Below are 18,097 nucleotides of genomic sequence, written 5' to 3'. Positions count from 1 at the left end.
GAGCTTTTAATTTGGTAATCAACGTTAAATTAATATGATTAAAATATACATACAATCTTTATTAAAAATATCAAATGTAAGGTACAAAACATAGACATTAGACAGACTCCTTGATCAAAATGCAATAAGATCGCAGCTCAGCAGAAACATTATTTTTGTCACTAGGTTTTCCAATTTGTTAAAGAAAGTCTGGGATGCACAAGACATAAAAATATTTCAAAGCTACGAAACATAAGTTTACGGTAAAATATCAACATGTTTAATACATTTATTATATAGATCAAGTTCCTCTGAGTCTGAATCAATCGGCTATAATGGAACTTTCCCTTCGCAACAAAACTACTCCAATTCTCTGCACTGTCCAGCTGACTTTACAGCTTCTGTCATAAGTCATCATTGTTTGCAAGCTACCCTTTGCAACCATCAGAGTTTATCCTCTGCAACACAGGAAACATCAAAACATCCACTCATTCTGGCTTGACATACTTAGAAGCGTTCTGTGCAACGTTCATAAAGTCCTCCAAATCTTTCATTAAGATCTGTTCAGCTGACCATGTCATTTTAGAGGTACCCGCCTCGTCGTACGCAGCAAGTACGTTCTGGTTGAATGCTCCCTCCCATACTTTACTGCAAACCTGAGAGTAGAGCCCGTTATACAAGGGAAATCGTGGAATGATAAGCTGCCTAAAATTATTCACTTTCGTGCAAACTGTAAGTTTCGAATCCACAAACCCAACGCCCTTAACAACGTCGTAATATGAACTAACCTCTATTTTGGTGTAAGGAGTGGACTCGAACTTTACCAACGAAGTGTCTCTAGAAATACTGTCTCTAGTTATACTCCCCCTGGTTACGCTTGATATCACTATCTTTATACTTCCGATGCCTATCACCGTCTCTGCAATCTGTTAACAAAATATATCAACTTTGTTTATTATTTACTAAGATAAATTGCTGATTAGCCGGTCTGAAGGTTTGACTCGAGACATATCCACAATATCAAAGATACGATTGAAACTGCATAACATAAGGTACTAAAGTTGTTTGACTATCTCTACAAGCTTATCTCACCTTGTTGACGCTGATAATGGTCTGGTTCTGTTCACATTCGAATGCTACAGCAGGGTTGCCGGGTACGCTCTCGTCTGGCATTACTTGTAGTCTCTCAACAAACGTGCTGTGAACAACAATATGTTAATCTTGATATTATAGTGAGGAGCATTAACTTCAGCTATTATTATCTGAGAAATAGCCTCATGTCATGATGAGAAACTTGTTCTGAAGTCTAGTTAAACAAATGGAGCGTACCTGAAGTTTTCGTGAGGTATGACATGAGCACACTCGACCCTTATCTGCAGATCTACTTTACGGTCCACGCACGCTACGTTCGCACAGAACCGCTCTGTTCGGTTCGGATTCAGGTCTCCTGACTTTGTAAACTCCTGAAATATTAAAATTGTTTTTATTTCTAGCAAATACTGTTTTAATAAAATAGACCGCGAAAAGTTTACGATTATTAAAGAAGTTTGATGGCAACGTGGTTATAGATCATTACTCATTTATGTTTTGTAATCTTGAGTAATTGGCATGAACAAAAACCTTATGTTTCTTTTCGCTGCTGACGATGTGAACGATCTCGAATCTATGATCCCCAGCCGCTTCGTCTTCAACAGTGTGCTTCACATGGACTACCACATTCCTACACTTGTTCTTGTCTTTTGGTGTTTTGTCTATCATTGCGAACTGGGAGATAAAATATTTTTGGGGTTGCATGAAACTCTACCAGTTCGGCATTGCAACCTACATGTAAATTAAACGACCACGAAAAGCCATCTATTCACAGTACTGTTAATTCATTTTCGTTTTTTAACACAACTGAGACGGAAAATATTTTGTTAACCTCTTGGAACTATTTGCAATACCTCATATTTCATGTTACATTCTTCAAGATTACCCCCAAGTTTATCTGATATGTTTTCTTCCATCAAATCACACCTGAATGCAAAAAAGTAAGCTTCATTTACAATGCACGTATATTGTATAATACAATTATGAAAATAAGGGGTGAATATGTATTGTTTTTTTCATTACGTGTAATATCCGGATAGGAAAATTATTTATGAGTCGCATTGTTGTGATGCTTATTTTCATTACCTTGGACTGAAGATAGTTCGTAGGTTGAAAAGCATCGATTGGTAAGCAAACTCCTCTATGCTCCAACACACTGACGAAACATCTTCACTCAAATCTAGGAACAATATCTTTCCGTACCTAAAATATAATATGCTTATTAACTTCATAATATAAGGTTCAAATATGCTTTAAATCACCGTTTAATTGTGATTGTGACAATGAATTTGACCAATGCAATCACAACAAATTGAACAAACTATCTGGTGAGTTATTTTATAGTCCACGGCTACAAATAACCACACTATACACAAATTTGAAAAGTGCGTGTAAAACTACTCTTCAGATTGAATTGTAGTAATTGCATTTCCTTCAACCTGTTGTGTGATGTTGATCTTCACAGTGATTTCAACATGTGCGCTTGCAAAAGAATTGCCTGCAAAATTTCAATAATTTGGTAAACAGCGCTCATTTTGACAGACTAAAACCTTCGCGCGTTACAAATTATACATGTTGTGATGGTCCATTTTAGAGGTTACCACAAACCACATAAACGCACGCATGGCAAGCAGTCCTGTTTATTATAATTAATGTAGAATTTCGAATGACAGTTACATACATCACGTACAACAACCCCAACCGCTAATTGTGGTAGCAAAATGCCACAGTGGCGTAAGTTAAAAACCAGCGTTTTGGACATCATTTTTGTCTTGATTGGCAAATTTAAGTTAAGAAAATGGGTATAAAATAATTATTACAATCGTCAATACTTACGATCCCTTTAGACTGATCATTCCTTTGTGGGGCCGAACTTCGTTGAGGAAATGAAAGAGGGACTGTTGGATAAACTCCGTGTTGGTTTGCAACAGGGAACCCCTGCAGGAATTAAGTCACGCAATTAAGTCATGTAATTGAGCCTATATTAGCCAAATCAAACACGAACCCACAAAACAGTTACAGCCCGATAACCTAATATACCAGTGCTACTATACTACTATACTACTCAATATACAGCAGTACTACATTCTACATTCACTCAATAAGCAATAATGGAGGCGGGAATTTTAGCTGACGAAGGTTCACACTTACAAGGGTCTAGCTTGCTGCAACGCTCCGTCTGATTCAGCGTACGGTTCTAAGAGACACAGCTTGTTGTCCTCAGTGTCCTCTAAAAACGCCTGTCCTTCCTCGATTCCTAGCACTCTGAAACAAGAAAATTAGAATGTTTTGATGAACGATATCTTACAATGTGCTTTATACAGGCACTAATGAGGCACATTAACATTCCGATACAATATTGTGTTTCTACGATATCTAGTTATTGTAGACTGGATATTATCACGTAGACACAGAGAAATCATACAAGAACAGTGGGTACATGTAATACGAGTGTGGGTGTGTATCAGTTTACATGTAATGTTCATGCTTGTTACAATGTTCCCTCTGTAGCAAGACTGTGTCCTACACCTCAAAGTGACAAACTTGACAATTGTGTACGATTATAATAATACACTGACAAACGTGTATTATTATGAGTAATATAACAGAGTAATATAAAACTTGAATAACACGTACTTGGCGTGTCGGCCTGTAGCAAGGGGAGGGATGTAGCCGAAGTCTTTGTCCATGAAGACCACGGTGGCTGTACGGGGTACGTTACCGTTTATTTGGAGATGTGAGCTGGCTGTCGGGAATAACTGAGGAGGAGGGGACTTGTTAGTTAGGGTGAGAAGATAAATTTTATTAAGAGAAAGAATGGGAAATAGTCGAATTATAAAATACAGATGCTTTTTGGAAAGAGAGGACGATGGAACACGGAATCTGAGTCTACATTTAGCTGTTAGTTATCATATTAATCAAGATATTCTGATTTCTTTAAAGGATGAGGGGACCTTAGAAAAAGTTTTTTTCTCGTGCAAATCCTTTTATTACATTAATCGTGTAAACCACTTTAGTGAAATCCGCAAAGTTGTATTTCATTCGCGCGCCGAGATATCCAGCCAAAACAATTTGAACCTGTGACGTCAATTATGTGAGTTGCTCTGATCCGCGCATATAGAAATACAGGTAAAATGAGCGTGCGGGCCGACTAAATTACTAATTAAGAATACATTAACAATTTACGATACTAACGAGCCTATAACCAATGGAGAGGAGACTTTTTATGACCGGTTGAAAAAAGAATTATCACCCTACGATAACCATGAGCCGAGATACAACTGAAATAAGATTGAAGTCACACAGAAAGGCATGTAAATTATGTATATTTATAGCTCCCAACGTAACACCTAGCAACTCCCTGTATCGTACCACAGTTGATATATCAAAATGTCATATCAACACAACACGGTCCTAATAAAAATGGATCGGGTAGGTATGAAATGCATGTCTTCATCCAGTTGGACAAGCACCAAGCACCAAGCTTTTAAGTTCTAAATCACTATGTGACACTACTTATAACGTAAGCAAGATTTGCAACTATTACACCAAGCAATATTATACGTAGCAGACGAACACATCCACATTCGTTACGCTTTACACTCAAGTCACAGCAAACTAAAACGGTAAATTATAAATGAGTGTACAACTAAAGGCCGGTACACGCGCTGTGTCAAACCGCACGTGCGCACTCAGATAGGACTAGAGGCGCCAAGGGCCAGCTAGTAAAATGTCTTCTACTACATCATACATTCAATCTAAACATATATTAAGTGGGTCGGTCAACATATCTTCTATTTCATATGTATTGTGCTCTGCCAATTGCAACACTTGATTTGATTGTGCTCTGCCGATTGCAACACTTGATTTTATATTGTTAATCGCACATTTCATATGAAAATACATTCCTATATTCTTGTATAACGAAATATGCCGATTTTTAATTGTGTCCATATCGGGTTTCAAACAAGTCAAAACAAAATAGCAGTTTGTGGTTTAGTTAGCGGATGCTACTTATCTTAGCTATTTATAAATAGAAATACCTACTACAACTACAAGTAAGCCTTTCTGAGTTACATTTAACTATTAAAGAGAATTATTCGTAACTTAGACTAATTCAGTGCAACCAAAGATACCGCTCTCGCAAACGCCAAAGGTAACACGACGTAATTAAAACAGAACAGAACCAAGAACAAAATGTTGACACGAGCGAAGTGTGCGCGCACACGTTGGTCTTAACACATAATTGACGTCACAGCCCAAAATTGCTATCAGCCAATAGGAGCGCGGCGTGATATTGCACGAATTATCGATTTCACAGTCCGGCGTATTTTTTGATCCTACACACTTTCACAGGACTTAAACGCGAATATTTGGAAGTGAATTCTAAGGTCCCCTCATCCTTTAAATGTTGTTGAATGTTAAATGTTGAAAATGAGGAACTTTATGATAGACACTGATCTTATCTGATCTTATCAACTTTGATATTATCTGAGTGCACTAACGTTGCCGCAGAGTTCTTTGAGCATCTTTTTAGCGAACTCTCTAGAGGGCCGATCTTGTCCTGCTATCATGACGGTCTGAAATTGTAAGAAATTTTATTAAACGTCACAAAATGTATATAACTTTTGTATCTGTAAGGTCATTATACAGTCAGCAACTGCTGAGTTATGCAGAATTACATAATACATCATCATCAGTTTATATCATAAGTGAAAGTGGTTGTTGAGTAGTGAGTACCCTTAAAAAGTGACCTTAAAGTGACGTAACTTTCAGTATACAATCTATACATGTCCCTCCTCAAAAACTTGAATACCAACAACTTTAGGTAATTTAGAAAACCATTAACAAAACTTGGTTCAATGTATCGATTGAACTAGCGCTGTATATATTGCAGAATGTGTGTTAATTTGACACGTGACAACATACCTTATGAGACCCCTTTGGCCGGAGAAAAGTGCCTGTTTTCTCCTCAATCTTCTTCAGGTTTCTACAGTTGTGACCCACCAAGAAAGACATGTTCACAACTTGGGGAACGTAGAACTCTGACACGTCCTTTTCTTCCTGAAAAGTGGAAATCGTTATTTTACGTACCTTACAAGACATTTTTGTGGCGGACCAATTTGCGACGACCGAAATTTTGGCGGTCCGAAAATATGGCGAAATTGAACAAAAACCGTCACATTTCGGACGTCACAGAAAATAAGGGTATTTTTCATCATTTTGTTTTCTGATACAAAGCTAAAGGAAATTCAAACTTTTCTAAAAATCGGTAAAATCATGTTGAAACAAAATGAAACTTATAAATCGATTTCTTCATCTCCCTCTAAGGGGTCCGGCTCGACTCTTTCAGTTTCACTTATTGAGTTTGGTATTAAATTGTTTATCTTGACTTAGTCTCTTATAAGACGTTTATGTTAGCACATAAATGTAATTTATTGTAAATTTAAAACGTATTACTTGACATTAAATTCATCATGGAATATTGTGTTTATTTGTCCCACCATCATATCACTAACTTTTCAAGAACAAAATGAATCGATGAAGCCACAATTATTGGAATAAGCTAAAAATAATGCGACGGATTCTATTACGACGACCGAAATTTTGGCGGTCCGAAAATATGGCGAAATTTCGGGAAAACCGTCGCATTTCGTACGTTATAAAAATGTCTTGTAAGGTAGAATAAACCAATCGATTGCCAGGATGAAGTTTACTCTCAGTGTTTCCCGAAAATTTCTAATAACTCTTTAGTTATGAGCTCCCATAATATCTACCGAATATGGATGGTCCAAGATCTTGATTTCCTCAGATCCTTTCTGGACTCCGCCCCGAAAAGGTTATAAATCATCCGCGAAAACAGGAGGCAACAATCAACATGAAAGTGCGGCAATTTTTTGTAAATAGTGCAATTCCGCACTTGCCCAAAACAAGGCAAAACATGTTCATACATGCGGCAAATTAGACAAAAACCGCAATAATAAGCTGAAAAATTCGCAGCCTTTAAGTTCTCTCAGGTTGGATTACTCAACAGCGTAGAATATAATGTTGCCTTACACGAATGTTTTTGTGAACACGACAATTAACTTACAAAGTGCCTTACGTAATGTCTTAAACTGAGTTTCCTCACAATTCAAAATGTATAAACCTAGAATTATCCTCATAGAAGGTTTTACAATTAGATAAGCAGGATGGCTGGGGCTTGTTGAGCTGGTGGTGAGCCGAATTGAAGTAAAGTATTCAATATTATAACTTTGCAATATAAGATTCCAACACATTGTGTGTATAAGTGACTAACGTGACCAAAATAAAGTGGCACAATTTCGATTTGTCGAAGGATTGCGATCCATCTTGATAAGTTGTTCGTTTGCCAAGATTCTTTTGTTTTCATTTAAACACCCCATTTAGGAACTGACCGGAATGGGCTTTTGGCTGCCGGACCGGGTTTTGCCGGATATCGATCTATTATCCGGTTAGCCGGATTTTGCCGGACCGGAACCGGTTGTTAGGAAGGGCAAATATAGTGTTGTCGGAACTTGCCGGACTGTGCCGGATCTTGCCGGAAAATTTAAATTGATCCTTATTATCGGGCTTTTGTCATTAATAATTATGATATTAATCCTTATATGCCATAGTTTGTAATTACAAAATAAGTGTAAGCTTATAAGACCAGGCCGATGATGTTTACTGTTTAGGCCTAGCAGTAGACATCTAGGTCAAATATTTGTTCATGTTTCATGCTACCATGATCATTATGAGCCGAAAATATTTTTTCGGCTTTCGAAATCCGCACCTACATTCGGAAGACTGTGGATGTGATTGTTTTCTAATCCCTATAGAAAACGTGATATTTGGCCAGCAGATTTGAAAGAAAATACGCGAATTTGGTCCTCAGATTTAAAGGAAAATGCGCGATTTGTCGCGCACAGATCCCAGGAGTCATTCCAGAGAGTTCCCAAAATTTCGGACGTCAGCAAAATCCACAATTACCACGTCTTGTTTACCACCTTTTTACCACATTGAGTTTCCGCAAATAAGTCAACTTCTGAATATCTTAGAAGATTCTAGTTTGAAGCAGTGTTGTTAGAAAACAAAAAAAAACAACTTTTTCTAAACAACTTTTTAATAAAGAAATTATCTAATTAATTAATTAAATGCACATTGAATCTCCGCTAATAAAACGACTTCTGAATCTGAATGTCGTAGAAGGTTCTAGATTTGATTGGGTAATCAATGATTACCTAATCGCCAATCGTGACAGGGTGCTAAGATACCGTAATTGGGCTTTCTGCACGATTCCCATAGTGGGGATCTAGTGCCAACCCAATCACCTGATTTAACGTAATGCTCCCGTCTTTTAGGACAAGTGTATTCTAAAGGCCTACCGACAGTTGCGCCCGTTTCCCACACCTTAACAGGCCATTAACAGGTTCCCACTTCCCAATCATAAGTGACGTGAATAAATTTTACTTTTATTATAATTGGAGGGATTTCAATATATCGCTTGGGCGCAACTGTCGTATCTGATCAAGCAGTTTTTTAATTGGTTTTGACAGGGGTGTAGGATGGGGGGCAGGGGGGCATCGCCCCCCATAAAATCTGGGCAAGGGGCCAAAAATGGCCAACTTTTTTATTTAGGTTTTTCTGAAAACCACTTTTCTCAACATTTCATGTTACCCTGTTCATTATTAGCCGAAAATATTTGTTGGTTTTTCAAAGTCCGCACCCACCCCTCGATATACAATTTTGGACTCAAGGCTTCCCCGGCCCTGGTAATGCAATCTCGGAAGGCAGGCCTCCCCTTTGCAACACGAGCTCGGAAACGGGAGCTCTCGATACGAGAGGTACGTTTATTATAAGCCGAAAATATTTTTTCGGTTTTTCAAAGTCTAGTGAAAAAAGTTTTGCTTTTTAGGGATTCGAGTTAAAATGTGACGAAAACTATGCATTTCAAGATTTTAGAAATACATTTTAAACAAAGAAATATCCGGCAAAAATCCGGCAAAATTTTTGAAACCGGAGCTGGAACCGGATATTGAAGCCGGATCCGGATTCAGCCGGATATCTGGTCGGTTCCTAACCCCATTATTAGTTTATTATTACAACTGTTGATATAGTATGCAACGATATTTACCCTGCTGAGTTGGACATTGTGATAACAATCTCTTGTAATTTTTCGACTACCTTACTAGATTTAGATATTGATATTTTGAATTTCCATTTTCTTACTAAATTATTTGATAAACGAAGAGATTTCAGTTTTAAAGTTGTACCTGTGTAACCTTCATAATATAGAGTATTAATTGTAGGTGAGCTATATAGGATAAGCAAATTCTCTTCAGTTGTTATTGACTTTATTCACCCTATTCATGATGTTAAATCATTGATAATAATTAGTAAACTGATTACCCAGAATTTTGAAAGGAATGTCTTCTCTAAATATCTTAAACTTTAAAGTATTTATTACTTTTATTACTGAAAAGGTTGCGACCATCAGACAAGCCATTGAGAAGGAAGGAAAAGATTCTGACAAAGACAAAGACAAAGACAAAGACAAAGACAAAGACAAAGATATAGACAAAGACAAAGACAAAGACAAAGACAAAGACAAAGACAAAGACAAAGACAAAGATATAGACAAAGACAAAGACATAGACAAAGACAAAGACAAAGACAAAGATATAGACAAAGACAAAGACAAAGACAAAGACAAAGACAAAGACAAAGATCATGTTCTTGATAAAGACTGCATCTTTGATAATTTCTCTGAGATAACAGCTGATGAACTCAAAGACCTGGTATCAAAGATGTCCAACAAGTTCTGCTGCTTGGATCCGATCCCAGCATTTCTCTTAAAAAACTGTGTTGATGAACTAACGCCTTTTTTACTCCACGTATTGAACTCATCCTTGAAGTCTGGAGTCTTTCCCTCGGATATGAAGAAAGCTGTCATTAAGCCGACTTTGAAAAAGGAAAATGCTGATGTTGATATTCTCAGTAACTATCGACCAGTCTCTAACCTCTCTGCCTTCTCTAAGATCCTAGAGAGAATTGTACTAAACCAGCTCAATGTCCATCTTACGAATCATAGCCTTTACTCAGAAGTCCAATCTGGATACCGCCCTAATCACAGCTGTGAAACATTACTTGTAAGAATGTGTGATGATCTTAACAAAGAAATTGAAGCTGGGAATGTTGTCATAGTTGTACTTCTTGACTTAAGTGCAGCATTTGATACCATTGACCACACAGTCTTATTGGAAAAGCTTATGAAAGACTATGGAATTACTGGAAGTGCGCTGCAATGGATAAAGTCCTACCTTGAGAAAAGACATTTCTGTGTCAAGATTGATGATACTCTTTCTTCTTTCTTGGAGCTTTTGTTTGGAGTTCCCCAGGGATCACTCTTGGGGCCTATTCTTTTCATCCTCTATATCAAAGCTCTCCAGAAAATTGCGGCCAAATATGGTCTTGATATACAGCTCTATGCAGATGATTCTCAACTGTACATCTCATTTCAACCAAACCGTGTGGTACAGTTCACTGATGTCCAAGACAGAACAAACAAATGTCTCGCAGAGATAAAAGCATGGATGGTGAAGAATTACATGAAACTGAATGAAAGTAAGACAGAACTATTGGTGTTAGGAAAGAGCCATATTCTAAAAAAGTGTGAACTCAGTGTCAGACTGCAATTTGGAAGCACTGAAATTCTACCTACGGAGTGCAAAGGAGACAGCTGGAAGAGTCTGGGTGTCAAATTTGATGAAACTTTAAATATGGAAAGACAGATCAATAATGTCAAAAGGAAATGTAGCTGGACAATGATGAACCTAAGAACTATTGGTCGTTACCTAGATGAAGGCATTAAATTGATGTTGGTGAAACAACTGGTTATATCTAAGTTAGATTACTGTAATTCTCTATACATGAATCTACCCAAGACCAGACTAAACAAACTTAGATCCACCCTTAATGGGGCAGTTCGTTTCATCTATAACATAGAAGACAGAACCACGGACTTGGTTCCCTTCTATAAGAAGGCCCACATACTCCCTATAGACCAACGAATCTTCTTTAAGGTCTGTCTTTTAACCCACAAATCAGTTCACGGTACTGCACCTGATTACCTAAAAGCATTACTAGATGTGGCTGTAGTGGATACAGAACTTTCAAACACCATGACCAGGTCGAAAAGATCTGGTGACCATCTCATGTTAAAGGTACCAAAGAATAAAAGGTCCAAAGTTGATGACAGACGTTTCTCAAGCCATGCACCGATTGCATGGAACTCTCTTCCAATAATGTTGAGATGTATTACTGATACCAACTGCTTCAAGCGAATGTTAAAGAACCATTTATATAATCAGTTTTGATGTTTTTTCTTCCCATTTGTCTTCACTTTGCAAGACACATTGGCTTTTATTTTTTACTGCACTCCATTTTTTGTCTTGATCTCTACCTTTCTAGGATCTGTCTCTCTTTTTTGTTGATCATGTCACTGTATTATCATTTATAATACCTACACGTATTGTATGGTTTCTGTTTCTTTTTAGTTTAGTGTGGTGTTTACAATAAAAGATGTTTTAATTTTGTCTTAAGCCCTTTTGAGTTATACTTTTGTTCATTTTACACATTTGCTCACATTACTCACAGTCAGCCGCTCTGACATGGTTAACCTCTTCCTTGTGTTGTTGGTTAATCATATGAGCGGGATATAAATACCTCATTTCATTTCATTTCATTTCATTTCACTTTATTAATAACCAACCAGCTTGTATCCTCAGACATAATTTCACAGTTTGTGACTTCATGTAGGAAGTAGTGCGTTTTAACTTCCTCTCTATTTCTAGTCGCATGATTCTGACTGTAATTATTAGTTGTGATTGTATACTGGTTATGCTCTCTGCTTCTTTGTACTTTCTTGGGGGCTAGATGTTTTGATTAATAATTTTAGTTGTATTCAAATGATAATTCTAGTCGTATTGCCAGATAGTTAGCATTGTCAGAATGATATCAATTTACTATATATTAAGAAGCGATTTAACAGAACCAATATTATATTTAATGCTGCCATTAATGTTGCCATGGGGTGGCAAGTTCCCATTCATCGCAGCCCACTAGTTTTACTGCCTCTTAATGTTGCCTCTGATTAATTAGTTACATGTCTTGAAACACCCTGTATCGATTACTGTTGATTAACATGCTAATGTTTATGTTACATATAAATTCACATGAAGCTTTGACTAATGAAGCGGCTGTTTTACGTTCTGTCGGCCTGGTTTTATTCGTATTCGTATTTTTGCGGTGCATTGCCATACTAGGTCAAGCTTAAATTACATGTCTTTTTAGGGTATGTTTGTTATAGAACTTATTCATTATTTTTTCAACAGACCGTTTAATTTCGATTGTTAACCGTTGAGTTTCTAAGACTATGTTCGAATTGTGATAATAAATTAAATCAGTTTATTACAAAGAAGTATTAAACAGCTCAAAACCTGTAAAATAAAGATAAGGTTGGTTATAAATCAGAATTTGGACCGACTGATGACAAAGGACCAGGGCGTAATTGTTCTTTATTTCTGGTACAATATAATATATGATAATATATTCAATGGTGACAGACATTCGATCATCGAACTGATAAAGAACGTCAAATTTCGTATTCATTGTTCATTGTATTGTGGTGTTATGAATGCACCAAGCCCCGTGGAGAACGATTTATTTAATCCAATAAAGCAATAACGATAAATATATATTTTCGTATTCCATTATTCATGAGCATGTTCCTTTGGCTTCCCTTTGAGGAATTGAGTTGCTCCTCACACCTTCCACCTATCGTACGTATTGTATTTCTACCTAGCTGAACAGGCTTCTTAAAACTTGATTTTTTGACTTCTACTCTTCATAACTGACTAGAAGGGGTGGACTCAATACTCCACCAGATTAATATATAAATGATTTTGATATAATGACAGCTTTTTTATCCCAAAAAACCATGGGTTCTTATAGCGATAAGACTTAAAAATAGAAGTCACATATCGGCTCCAGAATATAATATTTAATATTATTTGAATATTTCATTACCTATTTCGAGCGTAATATAAGTCTGGCTACCACGAATTACACATTTTCACAGATTTTTCATATTCATAATCGGAATTACTGCTTGTGCTTTCTTTTCAACCATCCCGGCCTCCGAATTTATATGTTTATCCTAAAGTTTCATTTAGATATGAATGCAAGAACGGGAAGTATGTTTGATTTCTATCTTGGTTATATACTAGAGCGGCTTTCTTTCTCGTACAAAAAGTAAAGTTTTCTCCAGTCCCATTTGTTTCATACTTTACAGGTCAAATATGTAGAATTCTGTTAAAACGGTGTAATTGAAGATCGAGATTTATTTTGTAGCCTTAATTTCAAGCTGCAACAATTCATACAATTGACAGATTCTAGGTGACACCGTCGCACATTTTAATCAATCTCACTGTATTGACAAACCACGTATGTGCATATTTTTAGAAACAGTTTATATACTCAGGGATCTCATTAGAAAGATAACTTAAGCTTTGATCCTCACAAATGAAAAAAACAACTGTTTTAAAGTGTATGTACGTAAAGATTTATGATATAGGGTTAGAGTACTCTGTGCTTGTTGTGCTGATATCTATCTTTGTACTTGTACGTTCTAGTTTGATCATCCAGCTTAATATATCACTCTGTTGTATTTAATATATCACTCTGTTGTATTCGAGCGTTTGAAACAATTGTATTTGTTGCGTAGGAACACGTTTTATAACAGATTTGGTGGAATACTAATAGTTATGACGTAATAATGTAACGATGCAGATTGACATATTTATGAAATGTTATCCCATCACAAATCACAAATTAGTTATCTATAACCAGATTCATCACACTTTTAACATTGCCAATGATCGATTCTTTATCCCAGGGGAATCAAAATGGAGCTGAAGTATACTGAAAGAACGAAGAACATGGTACTAGCTAGCTTATGCATGTGCTTGTGTGTAATGGCAGCCTCTCCGGCAGCATCTGTCCAAAACATAGCCCTTGCAGATAGCACAAACATAGACCTAGCAGTTGGTTACTACGCGGACATTGTGAAATATATTGCGTGCATTTTGGCAGGTTTCATATTTCATCCTTTCTACAAGTTGGCCGGAATCAAAATAACTGCAGCAGTCCTGACCATTTTGGTGACTGGAACATACTGGAGCATGATATGGATTGTTAACCAGTACACCATCTACCTGGGCTCCTTTCTTTCGGGACTAGGATATGGATCTCTGTGGATCATTTGGCCTATGGTTGTGATGAACAATTCAGAGGCAGGCATGTCCCAGAAAAATATGGGCTACTGGTGGATGGCAGAGTCCTTAGGCGTGGTGGTTGGTGGTTTTTGCAATTATTTTTACTTTCAGAATGTTTCAAAGATTTCCACCGCCAACCGGGTGATGGTAAATGGCCTTGCTGCTGGGGTCACTATAATTTCAGCCATCATCGCGGCTCTGGGTATCTCTGACATCACCAAGAGTCACAATCGGCACATACCACTGACAGATAGGGAAATTACCTATTATGAGATAGACGAGGAAGGAGAAGCAGAGCAGCAGGGAACAGATAAAGTAGAGATTATCGGTGGAAAAGATACTCCATCATCAGGGCAATCAGATCATGAGGATAGAAAAAGTGCTAGGGAATGGTTCAAAGAAATGAGAACGCTGAAGGAGTTCTGGATCTTATTCTTGCCTTTAATCTACTGGGGTTTTATCTGGGGATACTTCGTGAAAATGTTACCAACAGCAACTGCTTCCATATCCGATAGAAGAGATCTGATCCCGCTGACCATACTGGTGACTGGAGCGGCTTATGTTGTGGGATCCTCTTCTTGGAACTTCATCTCCAGGTGTTCCAACAACACTGTCTGCATCATTCTGGCATCATTGATGCACGTGGTTGCCATAACACTTTCTATTTTGGTGTTCCCTAAAAGTGCCGCCTCCGAGATCTCTGAACTTGGAACAGCCGAGACCTATATCCAGCCTCATGACATGTATGTAGTGGTTATATCTGGTTTGATCGGACTTGCTGACAGTGGGATAAGCATCATCTACTATACAACTGCAGGACGGATTTACGGAGACGGGGCATCTTTGGGTTTCTCGGTCAACAACAACGGATTCTGTGTGTTCTACATAATCTCTATGTTTACTCCGTCACTGTTTGATCTACACAGCTACTGTTACTGTATGTTGGGGGCTGTTCTTCTTATGTGCCTTTCTATCACTATAGGACTCAGGAAGTTTATCAAGTAGATCTCTGTTATTTGGGACTGGGAACTAATATTGAAAGATGAGATTACAAGTGTTTAAAAGTAAGAAAGTATAATGCATGACATAATTTTAGCATTAGGCTTGATTTGAACCATATCCTATATTTATCTGTTAGAGGGATTAATTCATCTTTTATAAATCTTTACTAATTTATCTTATACTAAGTTGTTTGAAAACAATTATCAGTTAATTAATTATCATCAGTTATTATTATCAGTTATTAATTATCAGTTAATTAATTTTAACGCTTGGCTATGCTACACATCTTTTTATTTTATAGAGTTATAGGCTTTGTGTAAATATTTAGTAAATTTCAATTGTTTATAAAAAATATCAACTCAGGGACAACTCCGTCAAATAATTGTCGAACGCAAATTGACTTAAACAATAAAAAGTAAAAAGACTGACGGAGGTTTATTAAATATCAGCATGAAATAGTTCACAGTAGCCAAACCGACCGCCTGGGGACCGTAAACGGCCAAATATGTTCAATCTCTTTTCTGATTAGCCGAATTTTAGGATGCAAAAAGTTATTATAAATCCGTTTTTGAACCTCTATGATTTATCATTTGTGGTACGAAAAACCAATTGTTTGTTTGACTTGAAAAGTTAAAGACATGGTTCTGCAGTCCGCAGTCCGCATCTGCTATTAGCGATGACCAACCACAGAGAAACCTATTAATCTGGCTAGCATAGAGATCACCCAGTGGCGATCATCCAGTGGCGATTAATTGATGATGTGATCCTTGCATTTCAGTTGATTAACATAGAAACCATGGAGTCCCTCGCTCGAGTACTGTGTAGCTCAGCGAAGCAGAATCTCTTCAGCAATACTTATTAGCAGAGCTTCGAAATTTAATAGCTTGTTGTCCACCTTTGTTTAAAAAGCTCAATCAATACTATGTGCAGTGTGCACCAGGAGTGAACGTTAACAAACTACAGATTTACTGGCGGCCACTATAATTGTTCCTACTTGCCCTTGTTGAATAATTGCAGATCAGAGGAGACTTGAGGAATTGAGGGACAGCAGTCTTACTTAATACTTACCTGGCATGCCAGTCCCTGTGCGCGGCGCTCTTTTCAAGCTTCTTGAGAGGAGCGAACAATAGACTAGCAAGCTAGATAACAGTCTTACACAAATAAATTTGCAGCAATTGGACAAACAATTAATCGAAAAATTCCTGAAATACCAACATGTGCAGATACCTTAGCTGCAGATAGTCTAGCGGCACTGCAGAATGCAGATGATCTTAATTCTTAATGCACTGTAGAGTAAAGATTCATTAGCTACAGATGGTGACAGACCATTAAGAACCATCTCTAATGTCACGCCGTAGAGTGTCACGCCGTAGAGTCCAGACTCTCACGTTACCCAATTGTTAACGTAAATAAACCGCAGATTTGCTTGCAACCACTACTCTCCCAAGTCCTAGACGAATCTAACGCAAATAAATATGCTTAAAACGTACTCCAAGCCAGCGATTGAACAGACAATGAGTTGGAAAATTCTTGAACTTCCTGAACTTCCTAAGCTGTAGATAGTCCATCTCACTGCACATATTTTTTAGGGTCTAAAGTCTATAACTTTGTTCACACAAAAAATGTCGATCATGTTGCGCATGGATGTGCGGGCAGAATCGATCTTTTGCATACGACAAGTTTAAAAGGTTAAGGTTTTTTACCAATGCCAACGACCAAAAGTTGTAAACTTTTACACAATTCTTAGCAAAACAATCAACCTCTTAAATAGCTAATATTACGCAATTCTTGGAAATACCGCGTTACAAAGGAAAAAATTATTTGATCCGGAGATCATACGGAGTGTCCCAGAAATAGTAATCAAGAACAGCTTGAGAACTTACTGTGAGTTTTTGTAAAACCTCTAGTTCATTCGCGTAGGGTATGGTAGCCTTATTTAGTATTTTATAAACTGTTTGATATTTTATTTGTTATGCTATCCGTTTGTTCTTGGTCCCAAAAGGGAGATAATGTGATGCTGAGCATGAATAACCACCACTTTGCAAATCATTGCCGGTGTCACGTGCTAATCAGGAACCTGACGGAAGCTGCTGACTGGTAAGCATGCAGCTTAGTACCAGCTAATGAGGTGATCAGTTAATGAGGTTATCAGTTTTACCAGTTCCTGAATGAGTTGGATAGAGTAGTAAATTTTGGGAGTCGATTCAGTTATAGAAGCAAAGCCTCCTCAACAACAACACTTCAAGCTAATAGCTTTGGCCTTTGTTGTCCACCTTTGTTTAAAAAGCTCAATCAATACTATGTGCACCAGGACTGAACGTTAACAAACTACAGATTTACTGGCGGCCACTGTTGTTCCTACTTGCCCTTGTTGAATAATTGCAGATCAGAGGAGACTTGAGGAATTGAGGGACAGCAGTCTTACACAAATAAATGTGCTCAAAACGTACTCCATCCTCTCCAGCGATTGGGCAAACAATGATTTGAAAAATTCCTGAAATACCAACTGCTGTAAATTTTAAGAACAATAGAATTCCACAGATCTTAACCTATTTAACCTCCCCTCAAGGCTCAACGTCATTTAGCATTGCTTGATAACGTTTTCGATGTTGTAAATTTTATTTGTACTGATAAATTTTCTTAATAACAGATTCTTCTAACGTACTATGATAATCGATTATAGTTTTGCGCTT

The 18,097-nt window shown here is 37.3% G+C and overlaps 1 protein-coding gene across 3 annotated transcripts in view; it reads right to left on the bottom strand.

The window, feature by feature from the left end:
* Positions 1-5: 5 nt before the first annotated feature.
* LOC134823784 (uncharacterized) overlaps positions 6-18,097 on the bottom strand; it is a 33,002-nt gene continuing 14,910 nt past the window's right edge. For 2 of the 3 annotated variants that reach the window (XM_063835351.1, XM_063835348.1), the window contains exons 4-15: positions 5,998-6,132; positions 5,574-5,648; positions 3,706-3,827; positions 3,220-3,333; positions 2,905-3,006; positions 2,155-2,271; positions 1,923-1,995; positions 1,600-1,743; positions 1,309-1,442; positions 1,072-1,177; positions 768-905; positions 9-635 (exon numbers count right to left, since the gene is read on the bottom strand). In XM_063835351.1, coding sequence (XP_063691421.1) covers positions 468-635; positions 768-905; positions 1,072-1,177; positions 1,309-1,442; positions 1,600-1,743; positions 1,923-1,995; positions 2,155-2,271; positions 2,905-3,006; positions 3,220-3,333; positions 3,706-3,827; positions 5,574-5,648; positions 5,998-6,132 — 1,428 coding nt within the window. In that variant the 3' untranslated portion in view covers positions 9-467. Of the gene's footprint in view, positions 636-767; positions 906-1,071; positions 1,178-1,308; positions 1,443-1,599; positions 1,744-1,922; positions 1,996-2,154; positions 2,272-2,904; positions 3,007-3,219; positions 3,334-3,705; positions 3,828-5,573; positions 5,649-5,997; positions 6,133-18,097 lie in introns of all 3 variants that reach the window. The other variant, XM_063835349.1, reaches the window with a different exon arrangement.

This window comes from Bolinopsis microptera, chromosome 11 (genome assembly GCF_026151205.1).
Source record: "Bolinopsis microptera isolate Bmic1 chromosome 11, MBARI_Bmic_1.0, whole genome shotgun sequence".
Taxonomy (NCBI): domain Eukaryota; kingdom Metazoa; phylum Ctenophora; class Tentaculata; order Lobata; family Bolinopsidae; genus Bolinopsis; species Bolinopsis microptera.
Note: the sequence above shows the minus strand (reverse complement) of the source record. Positions and strands in the feature narration are given on the sequence as shown.